This window comes from Meleagris gallopavo, chromosome 23 (genome assembly GCF_000146605.3).
Source record: "Meleagris gallopavo isolate NT-WF06-2002-E0010 breed Aviagen turkey brand Nicholas breeding stock chromosome 23, Turkey_5.1, whole genome shotgun sequence".
Classification (NCBI taxonomy): Eukaryota; Metazoa; Chordata; class Aves; order Galliformes; family Phasianidae; genus Meleagris; species Meleagris gallopavo.
In genome coordinates this window covers 520,077-536,330 of record NC_015033.2, presented here as the reverse complement: position 1 = coordinate 536,330, position 16,254 = coordinate 520,077, and the positions used below count along the sequence as shown (strand labels likewise).

The window sequence follows — 16,254 nt, the reverse complement described above, 5'->3', positions numbered from 1 at the left end:
CACCTCCCGGAGGCACCGCACCGTGGAAGACTTCAACAAGTTCTGCACCTTTGTCCTGGCCTACGCCGGATACATCCCCTACCCGCAGGAGGTGAGGGCGGCAGCGGGTGGGCGCCTCGGTCCCTGTGCTCCCAGCACCGCCTCGTGCCCTCCTCTGGGCCCGGTCCCGGCTGCTCAGCGGGGCTGTGCTGGGCTGGAGCTGCGGCTCGGGATGCGGGAAGGGATCGGGGCTGAGCCCGGGCGTGAAGCACAAGTCCGGAGGGGGAGGGGCGCGATACCAGCACTGCAGCACCTCGTGTAAGTCAGCTTGGAAATAACGCCGCTGTCTGATTGCTGCGTGTTTTTCTAGGAAACGCCGCTGAGGAACAGCCCCAGCCCTCCCAACAGCACCGGCGGCACCATTGACAGCGATAGCTGGGACCCCCGCTTCAATGACATCCCCTCCTCGGTTTCCCTTCCTGCCAAGAATAGAAAGAACTTCAGCCAGCTGAAGCGAGCAAAGCCTTACGGTTCCCTGTTCCAGCGGGCAAAGCCTGGCAACTTCCTGCCAGAGCGAAAGCAGATCGATAAGATCAGAAAGAAGAAAAAACTGAAGAGAAGGGAAACGGAGGTGTCTACGGAGGAAGACTATGAGGAGAAGCTGCTGGAGCTGGAGGCGGAGGACTCTTACACAGAGACACCGATGAGCCCCTCGTCTGAGGGTGACCCTCAGTCTGTGGCTGAGCACTGCTCAGTCTGGGACTCTGACACGGCCTCCAGTGTCACCTACCCCACAGGGACGGGCGAGCAGGCGGTGGAGATCCAGAGTGTGGGCAAACGAACGGTCATTCGGCAGGGCAAGCAGGTCGTCTTCCGGGACGAGGATGGCACCGGCGATGACGAGGACATCATGGTGGATTCAGGTAGGTGGTCTGGCTGCCAGAGTGGCTTGAGAGATGCCAAGCCGTGTGGAAGCAACGGTGCTGCCACCGATTTCTACTACTTGTAGTGTGAGGAGAATTCAGAATCAATTAGTAGGTGTTTTTTGGGGAGGGGCGAGGTTATGAACTACTGGGACCTAATAGAGGCAGGTAGGTGTCCTCTCCTGGAACGCAGCCTCTTGTGTGCCGTTGAGAGTACTTTCCTGACAGGAGCTTGCTTACTGGTTCCTTGTAGGACCTGGAAAAATCAGCAAAGCACCTGTCTTTGGGAGCCAGGGAGTTAATTTAGATCAGAAGGAAAAGAGTTCCCAGCGCGGCTGAAAGACACTGGAGAGCCATCAGGAGATGAAAACGTAACTTGCTGCTTTTCCTTTCAGATGACGATTCCTGGGACCTGGTCACTTGCTTCTGCATGAAGCCTTTCGCCGGGCGGCCGATGATCGAGTGCAACGAGTGCCACACCTGGATCCACCTCTCCTGCGCCAAGATCCGCAAGTCCAACGTCCCAGAGGTCTACATATGCCAGAAGTGCCGGGACTCCAAGTTTGACATTCGCCGTTCGAACCGCTCCCGGACGGGCTCGCGCAGGCGCTTTCTGGACTAAGCGGGGAGGCGCGTGCTGCTGCGCTGCTCGGGCGGGCAGGTGAGCCGTGCAAAGCACAGACACCGGCTGGGGGCCGGGCAGAGCTCCCCCGAACTGCTGCTGCTCAGGCCAAGGGCTGCCCAGCCTGCCTGCGGTACAGGGATGAGGTATCGCCGAGTCGTGGATGGCCGGGGTGGAAGAAGCAGACTGGTCAAAACTGCCGCTAGATACCAATTAGCTCAAGAGACAAATGAAGCTCTCTGGGTTCAGTGGGGTTTTGTCCAGTTACAACTATGAGTTGGACGATGTTTTGGGAATGTATAATATCTTTGCCATGTGTTTTTTCTCATCCCATTGGGAAACTGCAAACCTTCTCTGTGCTAGGAAACTCATCCTCTGAGGAGGGAGGAGGAGGAGGAGGGAATCTGTGTGAAGAGTCTGAAAAGTAAATGGCCACGTGTTTTAATTTTAATGTATTATTATACCTGCCCATTTGTCCGTATATATCAATCTTAGATATTCTAAGGCTCTGTAGGAGTGAGTGTGAATGCATACCAACCTCTGTGTGATCTGCCTCCTCTTCCACGGCCCGGGCAGCAGGTGAGTGCTGTGAGTTGGCGCTGTATAATGACAGGACTTCACCCTGCTCTGGGGAACCGGTGCATTTAGAGAAAGAGAACACTCCTTTCTTTGGACAGGCAGCGCTGGCAATTAGTTGACATCAGATTTCTTAGAAGTCTCTTAACGGTGATTTTTTGTGACTTTGTTTTGCATGATTGGCTCAAATGTGTTTGGGGGGAAAAGCATTTGCTCTGTGTCCCGGCCCTTTGTTAAACTCTGAGGTGCTGTTTTAAGATGACGATTCTCCCTTTTCTCAGCCCAGAATTCAAGCGTGGACTGTAAAAGAGGCTGTAGTAAATGTAGAACCTGGCCAGTCTGGTTCGAGATTTGATCATTTCCATCAGAACTACAGCTGAGTTGACTTTGTTTCTGCTGTTTAGTTTTTGAGACCAGATTTGTAATCAGAAAACCAAATTCTTTAACCTGTTGGCTGCAAATTACGCGTAAAAAACCCCACAAATGCAGGCTATGTAGCTAGCAAGGTGAAGTGTAATGAAGATTCATCTGGTGCTGGGAAGGACAAGAGAGTGCAGGGAGTCCAGGCTTGTTTGCGAGGCCTCCAAGATGGAGGCGTTGTCCCTCAGTGACCAAACAGAGCAAGCCGTATGCATTGTACAACTTAGGTTTATGATTTTGAGACATTTCTCCCAAGTTACACCTGATGAATGTGTTCTCTGTCCTATGACACGAGGAGAGTCGTTGGCTGGCACTGGAGCTTATGTGAGACCAGCTGTGCTGGTACGAACGTGTCACGTCGGTCTGCAGCCAGGCCCGTCAGAGCACTGCCTTACCTGAGTGCGGTGCCAGGGGGAGATGCACCCTGGTGAGGAGCAGGGTCTTCCCAGTGCGCAGTCAGGTACGCCCTGATGCCTAACGCCAGGCTGCCAAAGCTTTCTGCAGGCTGCTCAGCACAGCAGCGCCCCGGGGCTCCCGTGCGGGACGTGGGCACGGCCGGGTCAGGAGATGGAGCTGCACGCTGTGCAACTGTTCTTCGGCCTTGGTTCTTCGTAAAAATCCATCCCACCACACTGTAACAACTGACTCTAGGTTCTGAAAACCAGCTCCAGCTTCTGTTCAAACTTAGACTGTGACTGTGGTATGCTGCCTTCCAGAAGCTAAGTGCAACCACCGAGGAGTTTGCCAAAGACTTGCCCCTTATGGCTGCCTGACTGCTGTTTGCAGCCAGAAATACAACCAAAGTTCTCTAATGCTGCCATTTCACTCTGCAAACAGAAAGGCTTTGGAAGATCCTGGTTGCGAGCTGTGAGGGCTGGACCTGCTCTGAGCACTGGCGTCTTTGTGTTTACAGCGTGTCTGCAATTCAACTGGACCTCCCGGAATGTGTTCTGAAGTTTTAAAGTGTTAAATGGCCAAGCGAACTGCCTCTTTTTCCCAGAGGTTAAATACTAATCAATGTGACTGACTCTTGTTCTGTTACCTTTTCAGATTTATCCCAATAGATGGTGTCTGACAAGTCCAGCACATTACAGTATCAGCAGAGAGAAAAAAAGTAACATCTCCATTGTTTTAGTTCATCACTTTCAGCCATATATGATTATAGTTTAATTCAGAACTTTATTTTTCCATTAAAACTGTTTTAATGAACCATGTTTTTTTTTTTTAAGTGAAACAAATGAATAATGACTTTGCTTTATTCTGGATTCAAGAGTCTGCTAGTATGATTTACTGGTGTGCAAAACAGTTGTGCTGGGTGGCAGCAAGACTTGACCAGAAGTGCTCTTCCCTAAACGATACGCAAAGTGAGGGAAGGACGGGAGGAAGGCCACAAGCACATCTCCCATTCGTGCTCTGCCGGGGGCTGCTGTTCCAATCTCTCTTGTCCAGCTCCTGCCGCAAGCAAGGTGAGCGAGGAGGAGTGACCTGCCGAGAGGCACGAAGGCTGCGAGGAAGAGGCCCCGGGCAGGATGGCTGTACTTCAGCACACAGCCCTGCCAGGGGCTGCTCGCAGCCAGCCCGAAGGCAGGCTTGGTGTGCGGCAGGCGGACGCGGGCTGGGACAGACCTCCGCCCAGGTGGTGGCGCTGCTGGCTGAGGTGCGCTGAGGGCCAGGGCCGGGCTGGTAGGACCGGGCGCTGCGCTGCGTCTGCCTCACAAAGCTCACCTGCTCAGCCGGCCCACAGCCCCGTTGTGCCCTCTGAGAACCCCTCTCCCTCCCTGCCTGCAGAGCCGCTGCGTGCCAAACCGCCACGTTGTGCCTCTGCCACTCCTTCACTCCTGAGCCTCCTCACCCCAGTGCTGCTCAGAGCAGCAGCCTCCCTTAGCAGCCTGGTGAACTTGGAAGACTGCTCAGCAATTTGGAAATGGCATTGGATCACCTTAAAAACGGAGTCTCTGTTGCTTACAGCTTCTGTTTTAATTGCTGGCGATGTACAGAGCGACGAACAGGAGTCCCAGAGGAGGCTGCAGCTGTAAAATGGCAGTTTCTCATAGAACAAAGTTGTTGAGAGGAGCAGTTTCTCAGGTAGGCTATGCTCAGTGTCTTTTTAAGACTTTGCACTGATTGACTGGCAGAAAATGAAGAAGAGAGGAGGAAGGCTGGAATTTGGTATTCAGCAGCCTGAGACTTGGGTGTAAGGGAGGTAAGCGGGCAAGGGGCTCCACCGTGTGGATGCAATTCAGCAGTGCCTGACATTGCAAACTGCAGGGAAGCAAAAATGGAGTTTGCAGGTTGAGCAGTATGGAGAACCTGCGGCAGGAGCACTGTGCCATGGGAAAAGCCACTGGTGGTTCTTAGACGGAAGGGAAAAACAACAGTCCGAATCTCCGGTGGGCTGACATGGCAGGGAACACAAACCACGCTTTAAGAAACTTTTCTATGTAACCTTTAGGAAATGAATGGGGCAGGATCCGTGCCAGTAATTTTACTTCAAGAATTATGAATTCAAGAGATGAAATTAAGATTCACCTGTCCTTCGCGTGAACTGCTTTACAATCAGACAATGATGGATCCGATACGGTGGGGGAAGAAAGAATAGAGTGGGAAGGCAGAGGAACTGAGTTTTCTTTGCTAAGCTGTAATGAAAAAGAAAGCATCTCTTGAATCCAAGCCCTGGCAGGGTGGCTGAGCTGTCCTTGGGTACGAATGCATGGGCTGACTCACATCAGGGGAGGCTGACAAGGCTCTTACAGCACAGGTGGTACCCAGAGCTGCGACTCCTGGTAGCCTGTCAGAGCTGAACCGTTCTGTGACAGCAGGAGCAGAGGGTGGCACAGAGGTGAGCATGTAAAGGAAGAGAAGGAAGATTACAAAAAGTAAAACCTTGACCTGCATCTCCACCTCAGGAATCCCCAGTTTAAAGGCTCAAGATAAGAAGTTTGCAGATCCTCATTAAGGTATTTTAAACATCAGCTAGCTGGTAGAAAAGGATGCATTCACCTCAGGTATCTATGGCATTCTAAAGCTTGCATCCAAAGATGCTCACTACCCTGTTACTGTTTGCACTGCTGGAGCAGTAAGGATGTACTTCACGTCTCAGAAATGGTCTTTTTTCCAGGTGCTGTTATGCCATAGCTCATCTCCACAGCCTGAAGAGGTCTTAGATTCACACTGCTATTTCTCTACATTGTTAACATGGACAACACATCACTTTAATGACAACAGGAACTGGATCTCAGGAACTTGGCAGGAAGAAGCATTGTTTTGTTGTGCAAACTTTTCAGTGTATTTACCCTGCTAGTTACAGGAGCATGCTTTTTCTTTTTAATTAGCAGTAATTGTGGTGTCACGAGGTTGCACTTGCCACTGCAGAACTCCTACTTCCCAGCACTCCCACATGGAGCATTTTGTTACATCCCAGTCAACACAGAATAACTCTCACTGCTGGCCACTCACTTCAGGCAGACACAAGACACAAAAAAGGCAATTCTGGTGGCAGTTCTTGTCCTTTCAACGAGCAGTAGGTGTAAGTGAGCACAAGAGAGGAGGAAGCAGAATGTAACAAAGGGGGCAGTTAAATTCATAAAACTTGCAACCCTTACTTTATGGAGTTTATTCTCAATGCTGCCTAGAAGATGAAAATGGGACATGGGCTAGTTCTCAGCTGAATATAATTTATTGCACATTTTACATTTAGTATCAGAAAAAACAGAACATTGGTCATCTGTGAAATAAAGTCCTACACCAGGAACTGGTCGCAATTGAAGAGCCTTGTTTTACTTTTAAAAGTGAACACGTAGTTGTATGAACTTGTGCTGGAGGGAGAAGTTCCTTGCAGCCTAGCTCAATTGAGTCTGGTTTTAGAAACTTAGTTGTCCTGTTAAAATTACGTGCAGTAGGGCATTTAAGACCGTGACTCGAGCAGAGAGAATGGCACTCAAGAAGAAAAAGGGGTCAGGTACATGTCAGGAAGTGATTCGTGGTAATAGCAACAGCGCACAGCCAAGATCCTTTGTTTCCTGTCTCTCCCACGTAAGCAGTGGAGGCTGCCCTAGGATTCACTGAGAGCAGAGCTGTGACTCAGAAACAGCCTTGATTATTCCTTTTCTCTGTAAGAAAACCACCACAAAACTCCCACCAAAACTCTGGCAGCACTGACATACACAGCAATACCACATGGCTGCCACTTCCACCTGCTGTGGCACTAGAACAGGACTGCCCTTTCTGCTGGTAAATTAACAGCACGGCTTTCATGCAGGACAAATCCAACACATTTATGTCACAACTGATGCTGCATCAGAAGTGGCAGCTGAATTGAACATTTTCAGCTCTTTACCCCATTTTGCACCTCTCCTCCCTTTGGTCTGGTTTATTCATATGAACTACGCTCCTTTTTCCCCTAGAAGTAAGATGAATCGCTGTCTTTCTCCCCGCTTTGCTTTCCTGGTTTCCTGAACACCTTGACAGGAAAATGAATTAATAAGATAATTACACCCAGTGTCCTTGTCTGGTAGAGCAGTGTTTGAGATGAGCAGCTGAATGGATTGATGTGGAAGAGGTCTGTGTCATTACAAAAAGCAAAGAACTCTGTTCCAAACATACTTGTTCTTAACAAGTGCATTTCAAATACAGAATTAGGATGGAAAACAATCTCTGCCCTCTTTCCAACAAAAGGATTTACACAGAGAACTCCCAGGAGGTGGCCTTAACAAAGAATTTTTACTCAGGTGTGAAAAAAGGCATGTTACCTACCTCAGTAAGCACACAGTAGTAGGAACAGGTCTTCTGTCTTGCTGAGTACAGAAGGCTATGCGAGGCTGCACGAACAGACTGGGCCAAATTGCTGCAGGAAAGATTTGGCTGCATGATGGATGGTGCTCAGAGCCTGCTCACACAACCTCAGCAGAAAGTACTGCACGTTCAGAGTCACATTGCTTTATTGATTACTGAGCCACAATTGAGAAGTATTGCTTTGAAGCCACCTCAGGAAGCAGGTTCTCTCATTTTTGATCCTAACATGACTGGTAGGCCACCACCTGCTATACAGATAAAAATAAAAATGTCTCTGTTCAAGCTTGTAGCATCTGGGGGAAGGTTTTGCTGTCTCCACTGACCCAGGTACTGTAACAGATGTGCACGCTCCCATCAGATTAGCCATCTGCATCGATTCTGTGAGCTGTTGAATGAGAAGAGTAAATGGATACACGCCACTCTCATCATCCTTGCCTGAACTTAACTAGTGTAGCAGGAACAGACAAACAATTCTGGCCACTAATTAAACATGATTCATTTACAACTCCACTATTTATGACAGATTTGTAAACTGGATATGCTCCTCAAATTGGGCCGTGGAAGCGATCTGGAGTTAACAGTACTGTGCCCCTCAGCCAACTGCCCAGGGCTACATGGTGCCAGCAAAGTGTCAGTGGACAACTCACAAAGTCACCTTGATAGGGTGAACATCTTGACACACAGATAAAATGCAGATGGGAAAGAAATCTGGTACAGGCCTCGAGCCTGCTTTCAGATCAGTCCCAGTGGGCTACCTGGTGCTGTGAATCGCCTGTAGGGATAACAGCAGCTGCTGGAAGCTGCTTTCTTTTAAACTCAGGTTGGATATTTAAGTTCAGGTGGTATTAATAACTGCAATGCTGCAGCTGAGCTCCTTAATGGTTGCAGACACACCATAGCCACCCCAGTCCATTTCAGTAACCCCAGCTCTTCCTGAAGGAGGAAGCACGGTAGTCCCTGTTACTTACATTGCTTTGGTATCCTAAGGGCCTCGTTGTCAGCTGACATCACTTGGTGCAGAACTCCCCGGAACTGATAAAGCACTTTCAAACTCTTCTCCTCACCCACACAGGGGTCATAGAAACCCGGCAACCCAGCCTTTAAAGAGAAGGACAGACTGGGAAACAGTGTACAGGCTTTCACTCTTCAATGACTCTTAAAATATCATTAGTACCAGAATAAGGTGTCAGAAAAAAAAAGTTTTGTTGCCAATGAGATGAGAAGCTAAGAAGTCATCTCCCCAGTGTCAAGAACGCAGAAAACACTGAACCAAGGAAGTTTCTGGTATACAGCCCCAAAATCTGTAGCACTGTCCTATGCCATAAACACTGAGGTACTGTTTGACACTGGAAATGCCCAGAGAAACGGAAGTTCCTAGAGATTTGTGATGCTTGCATGGAAAGTGGCTTCTGTAAATTAACCTAGCACTCTGCAAAAATACCCTGTGAGGAGAGCATACAGATTCACAACTCTGAATCACACACTCGAGTGTCTCAGTACATGCTTTGACATAAGCTACGTACCTTGGATGCCTCTGTAAGGATGAGCTTAGAGTCCTTCACTAAGCACTGCAAGGGCACAGTCACATCTATTACTTTCACCTTCTCATTCTTCCTGCTGTTGTCATTAACAAACTTCCCATACCAGGCATTCACTACAATCAGACCTGCATTTCACAAGAAATCACAAATGCAATGAGCTCTTTCCCACTGACAGCTGAGCAGACATGGAGAAACCATCCCAGCATCATCTTCTGCTTTCAGTGATACTTGAATCCACCTTGACTCAACCCACACTTTTCAAGACAGAAGAACATTTATACCTGCGTGTTTGCTAGCAGTATTTCAGTACTAAGACAGAATGACTTGCCTTCAACATCACACTGATGTGACAGGCCAAGTGAATGCCACTTCTTTTTGGAAGATTCTGGTAGTAGTTGCTTACAAACATCAACACTCAAATTTCCATTATAATTTAAGAGCAAACTGTGTAGATCAGAGATCAGCAGAATAGTCTCAAAATTTCTCCACATGCTTATACCCACACTTCTCTTCTGTACAAAGAAGCCAGAATTGCTTACATCCTGCAGATCATCTTGCAGCCTTTCCTAAGACAATATTTGGTGTGTCCCTAAGTGCAGACACCAGATGAATCACAATGGAATTTTCCCAATATATGCACAACAGCAATTATGCCATGCTTCATTAAGAGTAGAAATGAAGCAACTGCATTTTGCGTTTCTCCCCCTCAGCTACCCAGCCTTTTTATTGCTCCTTCCTCTACCCACATTTATGGAAGTAATGAATGGTGTTATAATCTTTACCCATTCTGGCTTCCTCTGCTTCAATTATCCTCCGGACAGACTCTTGCATCAACCTAACCTGTTAGAACACAAGGGATAGAGTAAAAATTAAGCAGTGTCAGACACCAAGTCCAAGAGAGATAAGCCAAGTAAAACCAGCTTCAAAAGGGATTAGTTATGAGAAAGACTTACTGCAGCTTCTGCCTCTTGCTTTTTCTGAAGGATGTCACTGGCAGTACTCTCCCTTTGCTTCTCCAGCTCTCTGGATGAAGAAGTCAAAAATCACATCAGGTCTACACAATGAATGGGATTCAGCCACAAAGTGGCAAATGTTTATTAGTTCACCCCAATTATAGCTGGCCCACAATATCACTCTAATGAGCTGGGCTTCAAGGTTCTTCCCCACCCTACAGAGAATTTTTGTAGCCTTCCAGCAGCATTAACACCATGCCTCAGCTGGATATCCCAGCCTTTGAACCGGACTCCCAGAAGCAATTGATCAGGACTTCCCAGCTCTGTATTACAAACACAACCTTGCCAGCTCACCTCTCCTTTTGTGCCCTGAGGTAGGGTTTGATGATTAGCCTGTGCATGGCAAAGTAGATAACTAGGGGTCCCACTGTGGCATAGAATACAGCACTGGGAAGCAGCTGATCTGTCAGATGGACAGGGAAGAAGTAGGTCTGACTAGCCCTGTTCAACCTGGAGTGAGTGAGAACATAATGACAGGTCAGAAGAAATGCACAGTTAAGCGTTCTTGATTAAATACACAAGCAAGGTAGAGATGATTAAGTCATCTCAAAAACATGAGGAGTAAAACTATAAACTTTGGAAGAAGATAAATTTGAGGTCTTGATAATAACGCCTCCATGTCTTCACAGTTCCTGCATCCTCGCACGCCCTCTGCTGGCAACAACGCAGAAGTGCACGGCAGCACACGAAGCCTTACAAGTTGGGCCTCTGCGAACTGCCGTATGAACGAAGCGTCCTCGGTGATGCTCAGCGATGGCAGTTCACTGACTGAAGCACGTAAATGTGCAGTGTTGCACAAATGGAATGCAATTAAATACATTTCTTCTTAACTTTTTTTTTTAAGTTTCTTCCACCCCCTTACTAATAATACCCCAGCTTGAAGCTGTACGTTTGGAATATTTTGATGCATACACACAACAGTCCTGTAAGAGGTGGTTCAGGCTCAGAATAACATGAGCAGAAGGCACATTTTGTTTCAGATAGGCACAACTTGTATTACAGATGAGGGCAGCTGCAAACTCTTACACTGGAATATCAACATACCCGCACTGCTCTAAGATAGGAACCCTCCCACCTGAATTTTTGAAATGCAATAACGTAAGTTATGATTTTGTATGACTCTACTGTTACAATCTTTAACTGACTTGATTTTCAGAGACACTCCTTGGGGAACACCAACACTGACAGTGGCTCCTAAAATACTGTGTCTGGAAATCTTCCTTTCTGCTCCATACTCCACAATGGTCCCAAAGAACCCCGCCCTAGAACAAGAGAACAAATACTGCTAAGACTCAGAAGACTTACATTTTTCATCACCGAATTCTTTTTAGTGTAATTCCCCAACAAGTAAAATATACAACAAATGCATTTGTGTGGGGCAGATGCTGGCTGTGGGAAGATTCATGGTCCATCTCCAAGATGAGATTAGCCCTTTTAGTTAGTAAACTAGTTAACAGATTACAGAAGCAACAAGCATTATTTTACATTCCACTTAACTAGGGAGACACAAAGCTAAGCCTCCAAGACACTCACTTCAGTCATTAACAGATAAAGACAAGCAGGCTCCTAAAGAATACAGAAGTGCTCAGTTTGTGTGGAACCCAGAGACCCAGAACCCAGAGCAGGAGATAACAGACTGAGCAACGTGAATTTCCACTTGCACACTTACTTTAGAGAACCTTTTATCCGTGTCTGATCCTCATCCTGAAACTTATGCTGATAACTGACCATCATGAAAGAATGGGGGATTCCCAGCTGAAATACAAGAGTAAAAGCTGAGACTTCTCCCACCCAGAATGGCATCCGTGTCCCCTGCATACAGCAACAGGATTCTCACCTGCAGCGCCACAGTGAAATGGCTGGTTTTTGTGTCCCGGACAACGCTGGTGTTCATGGCTGACTGGATGCCCCACCGCCACTGTAGGTACCCCATCGTGTTCTTGTCGAGGTTGCGGGCCAGAACTGTGGTGAGACCTGGGCGGATCCCACGGGACGAAAACTGCAGAGCACAGTTTGTAGTGATGAAGCTAGAAGAAATAAGCAAACCTCATCAGGATGAGGAACAGACTCCCCTTAATCTAGTGGTATTAAAATAGAAGACTAACAAACGGAATAGGTGCATTCTGATTAGCACTAAAGCGTTATGTAAAGGCTAAAGAAGAGATACCTTTTGCAGAACAGAAAACAAATCTAGAATTAACATGAAAATGAATTTACGATGGTTAATGTTCCACACTGAGGAGCCAAACATTAAACTTTTTTTTTTTTGACTATTTACCATCTTGGTGTAAGATTACGGAATATCTTCAGACCGAAGAGAGGCCCCTGAAGGTCTCCTGCTCCAAACTCCAACTGTTGAAATGCACAGTGTTAAGCAGTTAGAATATAAGCTTTATCAAGAGACAGAGTACTTTACAAGCGTTGTTTTAATTCAGGAGTATTTAAAACATCTGAATTAAGTTCACCACTTATTTTAGTATCCTCTCCTTTCTGCTAGTTTCACACTCAGAATAGCAAGTGTTTCTCTGAGCAAGATTGTCATGAGCAGAGGAAAGCCATTTTTGTAGCCCCACAGGCAACAAGCACATACCCTGAGAGCACAGCCCTTGGGAAGGGCCCAAGAAACAACAAGTAACATTCTATCAGCACAAGCCAAGCACATCATGCATGGCCAAGAAATGGGAAGGAAAAGAAATGAAGAAAAACTTTGTATTTGGGAAACAGGATGTATCAAGTATTATTCTACCATCCAACACAAAGTGTTTGTTTTAGCATCACTCTACAAATACTGCTACCACCTACATCCCCAGGAGCTCTCTTCATAGGGCATTCAAGAAAGTTTGTCAGCACTGCTATCCCTATCTTCTGAAATGGAAACACACAGGTGAAAAAAAGCTGAAGTTCAAGAGAAAATGTCTAGACAACTAATCCAAGCAGCCTGAAACAAATTGGGTATAACACAACATCCAGCATTCTTACCTCTCCCCATCCCTTGGCAGATGTCACTCGTCTGAAAGCAAGATTAATTGATCCACCTCCATTCCCATTCTGGGTAGAAAGGTTACCAGACAGTATTGCTGTGTCTGTGGAAGTCAGTGGTGCCTGACAAAAAGAAGATACTGTTACCAATACACACGCATGAATTAGGATTGTAATGTCTATTTTACAAGGACACAGCCAGAACTGTAGATGACCAGAGACTGTAAGCACAGTGAGACAAGTATCATACAGCTGCATTCTTGTCATCCAGGTGTTTGAACCAGACACGCCTGTTCTAAGTTTTGTAGTGAGAATACAGCAAAGTGTGAAATAAGTTTTATAGCAGCAGCTGCTTGTGACAGCTTTAATGAGCCCTTAAATCTTGATCTTGAGCTGTAGTTCCTTCTAGTCTCACTAGCAGACTCAATTTCACCAACTGTTTGGAACAAAGGAAGTATTTGCCCTTTGTTTCCTTGCCTATGTCCTCACAATTGGATGATACATTTTCATATACAGACTGTCCTGCATTCACAGAGAGCTAGATACCCACTTTTAATCACAATTCAGCCTCCCTGCTAGCAGGGAGCATTGCAGCATACAGACAAGCCATCAAATTCTGTGCCTGTGCTCACACAAATGCATGCCACACATTCAACACAGTCCTGCTGGAACAGAGTCTCCTCCCACTCACACTGGTTAATGGATCTTCCTGTAAAGAAAGATGAGACCTGAGCAATGTTCCACGTTCTGCTGCTTGCACTGCAGTGCCTCGTGTTCTCAGACCCTGACCAAACACCACGGCCTGTCCTCCTTACCTCAATGGACTGGGATATGTGCATTTTATTTATTTCAATCTGGGGAAAGCTGCTCCCTTGCACATCTTCATATTCTTCATCATAACGATCAAAGAGGTCAGTAGCATCTATTCCAACACTAATCGTTCCCTAAGGACAAAGTGGAACAAAGTATTAACAAACACCCAACTTACTCAGGCTAAATGGCTTCAGCACCCTCACACTCTGCTAGTTTAAACACTGCTTTTCAGTATTTTCTTGTTTTGCAATTACATTCTGTTAAAAAAATGCTGTTGAGAACACAAACATTAAAACACTTTTTTTCCCCAGGAGGAATCAACTTGGAACATTAGCAGGAGTGGGTTTATTTGAGAAGAGCATGATTAGATTCTTGTCTGGGTCACATATCCTCACGGGGCTCTGATAACATTCCCACAGATCTATTAGACAGCAGCACCACCCATAGAAAATGCTCAATAACCATTTGCAATAACAGAACCTCTGTGCACACACAGGATTAACGTCAAGCAGTTTGACTAAACACAACTCAGGGTAGGTGTAAGAACATCCTGACAGTGGATTATGGACAGAACAAATTCTTACTTCAATCTGAGTAAGAGTTTTCCCATGCTCACTCCATTCTAATAGAATTCTGAACCTTAGATTGCAGAGTTTGATGGGATTCAAACTTCCAACCATGTATCTCTGTGAAGATTCCTGCTGTTTTTTGATTTTCTGATTGCTTGCACAGCAAAAATACATTTTAAACACAGAGAAGTGTGATTATTTCCAGAACTCTGGAATAAGAGCTGAATCCTGATTTTTTTTTTTTTCCCCACAATTTATTTTGGAAGGCTGTTGAGTTTTAAATCAATTACACTTATTTCCTGTTTGAGGAAACACAAGTGACAGATTACTACCATTTATACAGAAGATTAGTTTTCAGGAACCACCTCCAACACCACCTTCCAGGGATCTGCTCCAAGTGTTACAGCCTCAGTTCCAGCCTCTCCTGCGCTGCGCAGTTCCTTGACGAGGCCAACCTAACAGTGGAGCAAAGCAAGGCTGCCAAGTGCCTCAGAAGCTGCACAACCCTGCACTGCTGCTCCAGATGCCTACAAAGCACTGAGAAGAGCCAAAGGAAGCAAGAAGGGCCAGCATGACTCCATGAGATCCCAATAAATGCACTCCAGACTGACTGATCAAACATTTAAACACAGGTGAATGCACAGCAACAGAACAGAACTACTCCTCTCTTTGCTTGATGCTGCTCACTTCAGAAATATACAAGCCCAACATCTTTCACAACAGGAAAGTTTTGGTGCTGCATTCAGCACAGAACCCCTGCCAGACTGCAACCCTGAATTACAAATTCAGAGTAATTTAAACAAAGGTTCTCAAACTAAATAGTAACCATGTTGAATTTGAATGAAATCTTGCAACTTCCATTTTCACTGAGAGGAGTGTTTTACAGTTCGTAGCTGTGAAAAGGAAAACACCTGAACCTATGCATGAAAACCTACAAAAGCAATTCAGATGAAAGCAGCACCTCAGCTGCCCCCACCCTGCCCTCTGCAGCAGGATTTCTGTTCAGTTGCCTTTTGGTGAAGGGAGCAGTGGACTCCACGAGGTGTTTTCCCTCCTGCCAAGCAGGTGAAGTCACCTTCAGAGACCGACAGGTCCTGGCAAGGAAGTTGGCTCGTGCACAAGCACAGGAAAAGCAGCAGATGGCAATGTTAAAAATATTCCCAGAGAACAACAGCACCCCTACGGCACCGGATAACAGAGGAGCACTGCTCCTCACAGCTTCCCATCAGCCACCTGCTCGGGCCATTGAAAAAATTGGAAAACCTCCTCAAAGTGAGAGCAGCAGGGAGAAGCTGCAAACTCTGCTCAGAAGTTGGCTGCACACTCAGCAAGCAACACGCTGAGCAGTGCTCCACACAGCAGGAGGGCATGACTGCACTTCAGGACCATTAGAAGTGTGATCTGGCAGCACCTCTTACAATTGCCTGCATTTAACATCCCTGTAAACACAAAACAGTTGTTAATGATGAAATTAATAGATGTGCAGGAGAAGAATATATCCTTCCTCATCTTTTTTTCTGGAAGATGATCATCTTCCTTCTGGAAGTGACACATGGAACCTGGCTGGGCCCTGAGGAATCTACATTTCTTAGTTGTCGACCTCCTGCAGCAGGAAAATAATGGGATTTATTGCTCTAAACAGGAAGCAGTTCTCAAATCAAGTAATGAACTTTTCAACCCTTCCACACAGCTTTGAAAACAAAAACAAAACTCTAAAAGCAAATAATAGGTTCAATTTGAAACCTGCTAAATTGCCTACATCTGGTTATTGCTCAACATTTCTGGTTAAAATGCTTTACTTTGCTGAAACCATTTTATAGAACTGACAAAATGTTTGAAATTTTAAGATAACTTGTGTTCATGTATGAAGTGATCACAGCTGTGCTACCTAATTCCACAGGAACATTGCCTGGAGAGACATTTCTATAGGCTGCCAATCAGCAGTTGCTGTAAACACCCAGATGGCTAATTTTATCACAGGACACAGAGACCAAGGCTTGCAATATACTTTTTTTTTTTTTTTTACTG

General features: G+C 46.3%; 2 protein-coding genes across 4 annotated transcripts in view; one reads left to right on the top strand and one right to left on the bottom strand.

The window, feature by feature from the left end:
* Positions 1–4: 4 nt before the first annotated feature.
* PHF13 (PHD finger protein 13) lies at positions 5–3,729 on the top strand (the record flags this gene model as incomplete). Its single annotated transcript, XM_003212192.4, has 3 exons — positions 5–91; positions 350–902; positions 1,298–3,729. Coding segments are annotated over 3 exons (867 nt in total), but the record flags the coding sequence as incomplete, so codon positions are not given.
* A 2,451-nt stretch (positions 3,730–6,180) lies between these two features.
* DNAJC11 (DnaJ heat shock protein family (Hsp40) member C11) overlaps positions 6,181–16,254 on the bottom strand; it is a 15,662-nt gene continuing 5,588 nt past the window's right edge. For all 3 annotated transcript variants that reach the window (XM_019622448.2, XM_010722701.3, XM_019622449.2), the window contains exons 5-16: positions 13,660–13,788; positions 12,845–12,967; positions 12,144–12,217; positions 11,703–11,892; positions 11,535–11,620; positions 11,011–11,127; positions 10,160–10,315; positions 9,806–9,875; positions 9,635–9,692; positions 8,835–8,977; positions 8,280–8,409; positions 6,181–7,696 (exon numbers count right to left, since the gene is read on the bottom strand). In XM_019622448.2, the coding sequence (XP_019477993.1) occupies positions 7,671–7,696; positions 8,280–8,409; positions 8,835–8,977; positions 9,635–9,692; positions 9,806–9,875; positions 10,160–10,315; positions 11,011–11,127; positions 11,535–11,620; positions 11,703–11,892; positions 12,144–12,217; positions 12,845–12,967; positions 13,660–13,788 (1,302 nt within the window). In that variant the 3' untranslated portion in view covers positions 6,181–7,670. The remainder of the gene's footprint in view (positions 7,697–8,279; positions 8,410–8,834; positions 8,978–9,634; positions 9,693–9,805; positions 9,876–10,159; positions 10,316–11,010; positions 11,128–11,534; positions 11,621–11,702; positions 11,893–12,143; positions 12,218–12,844; positions 12,968–13,659; positions 13,789–16,254) is intronic.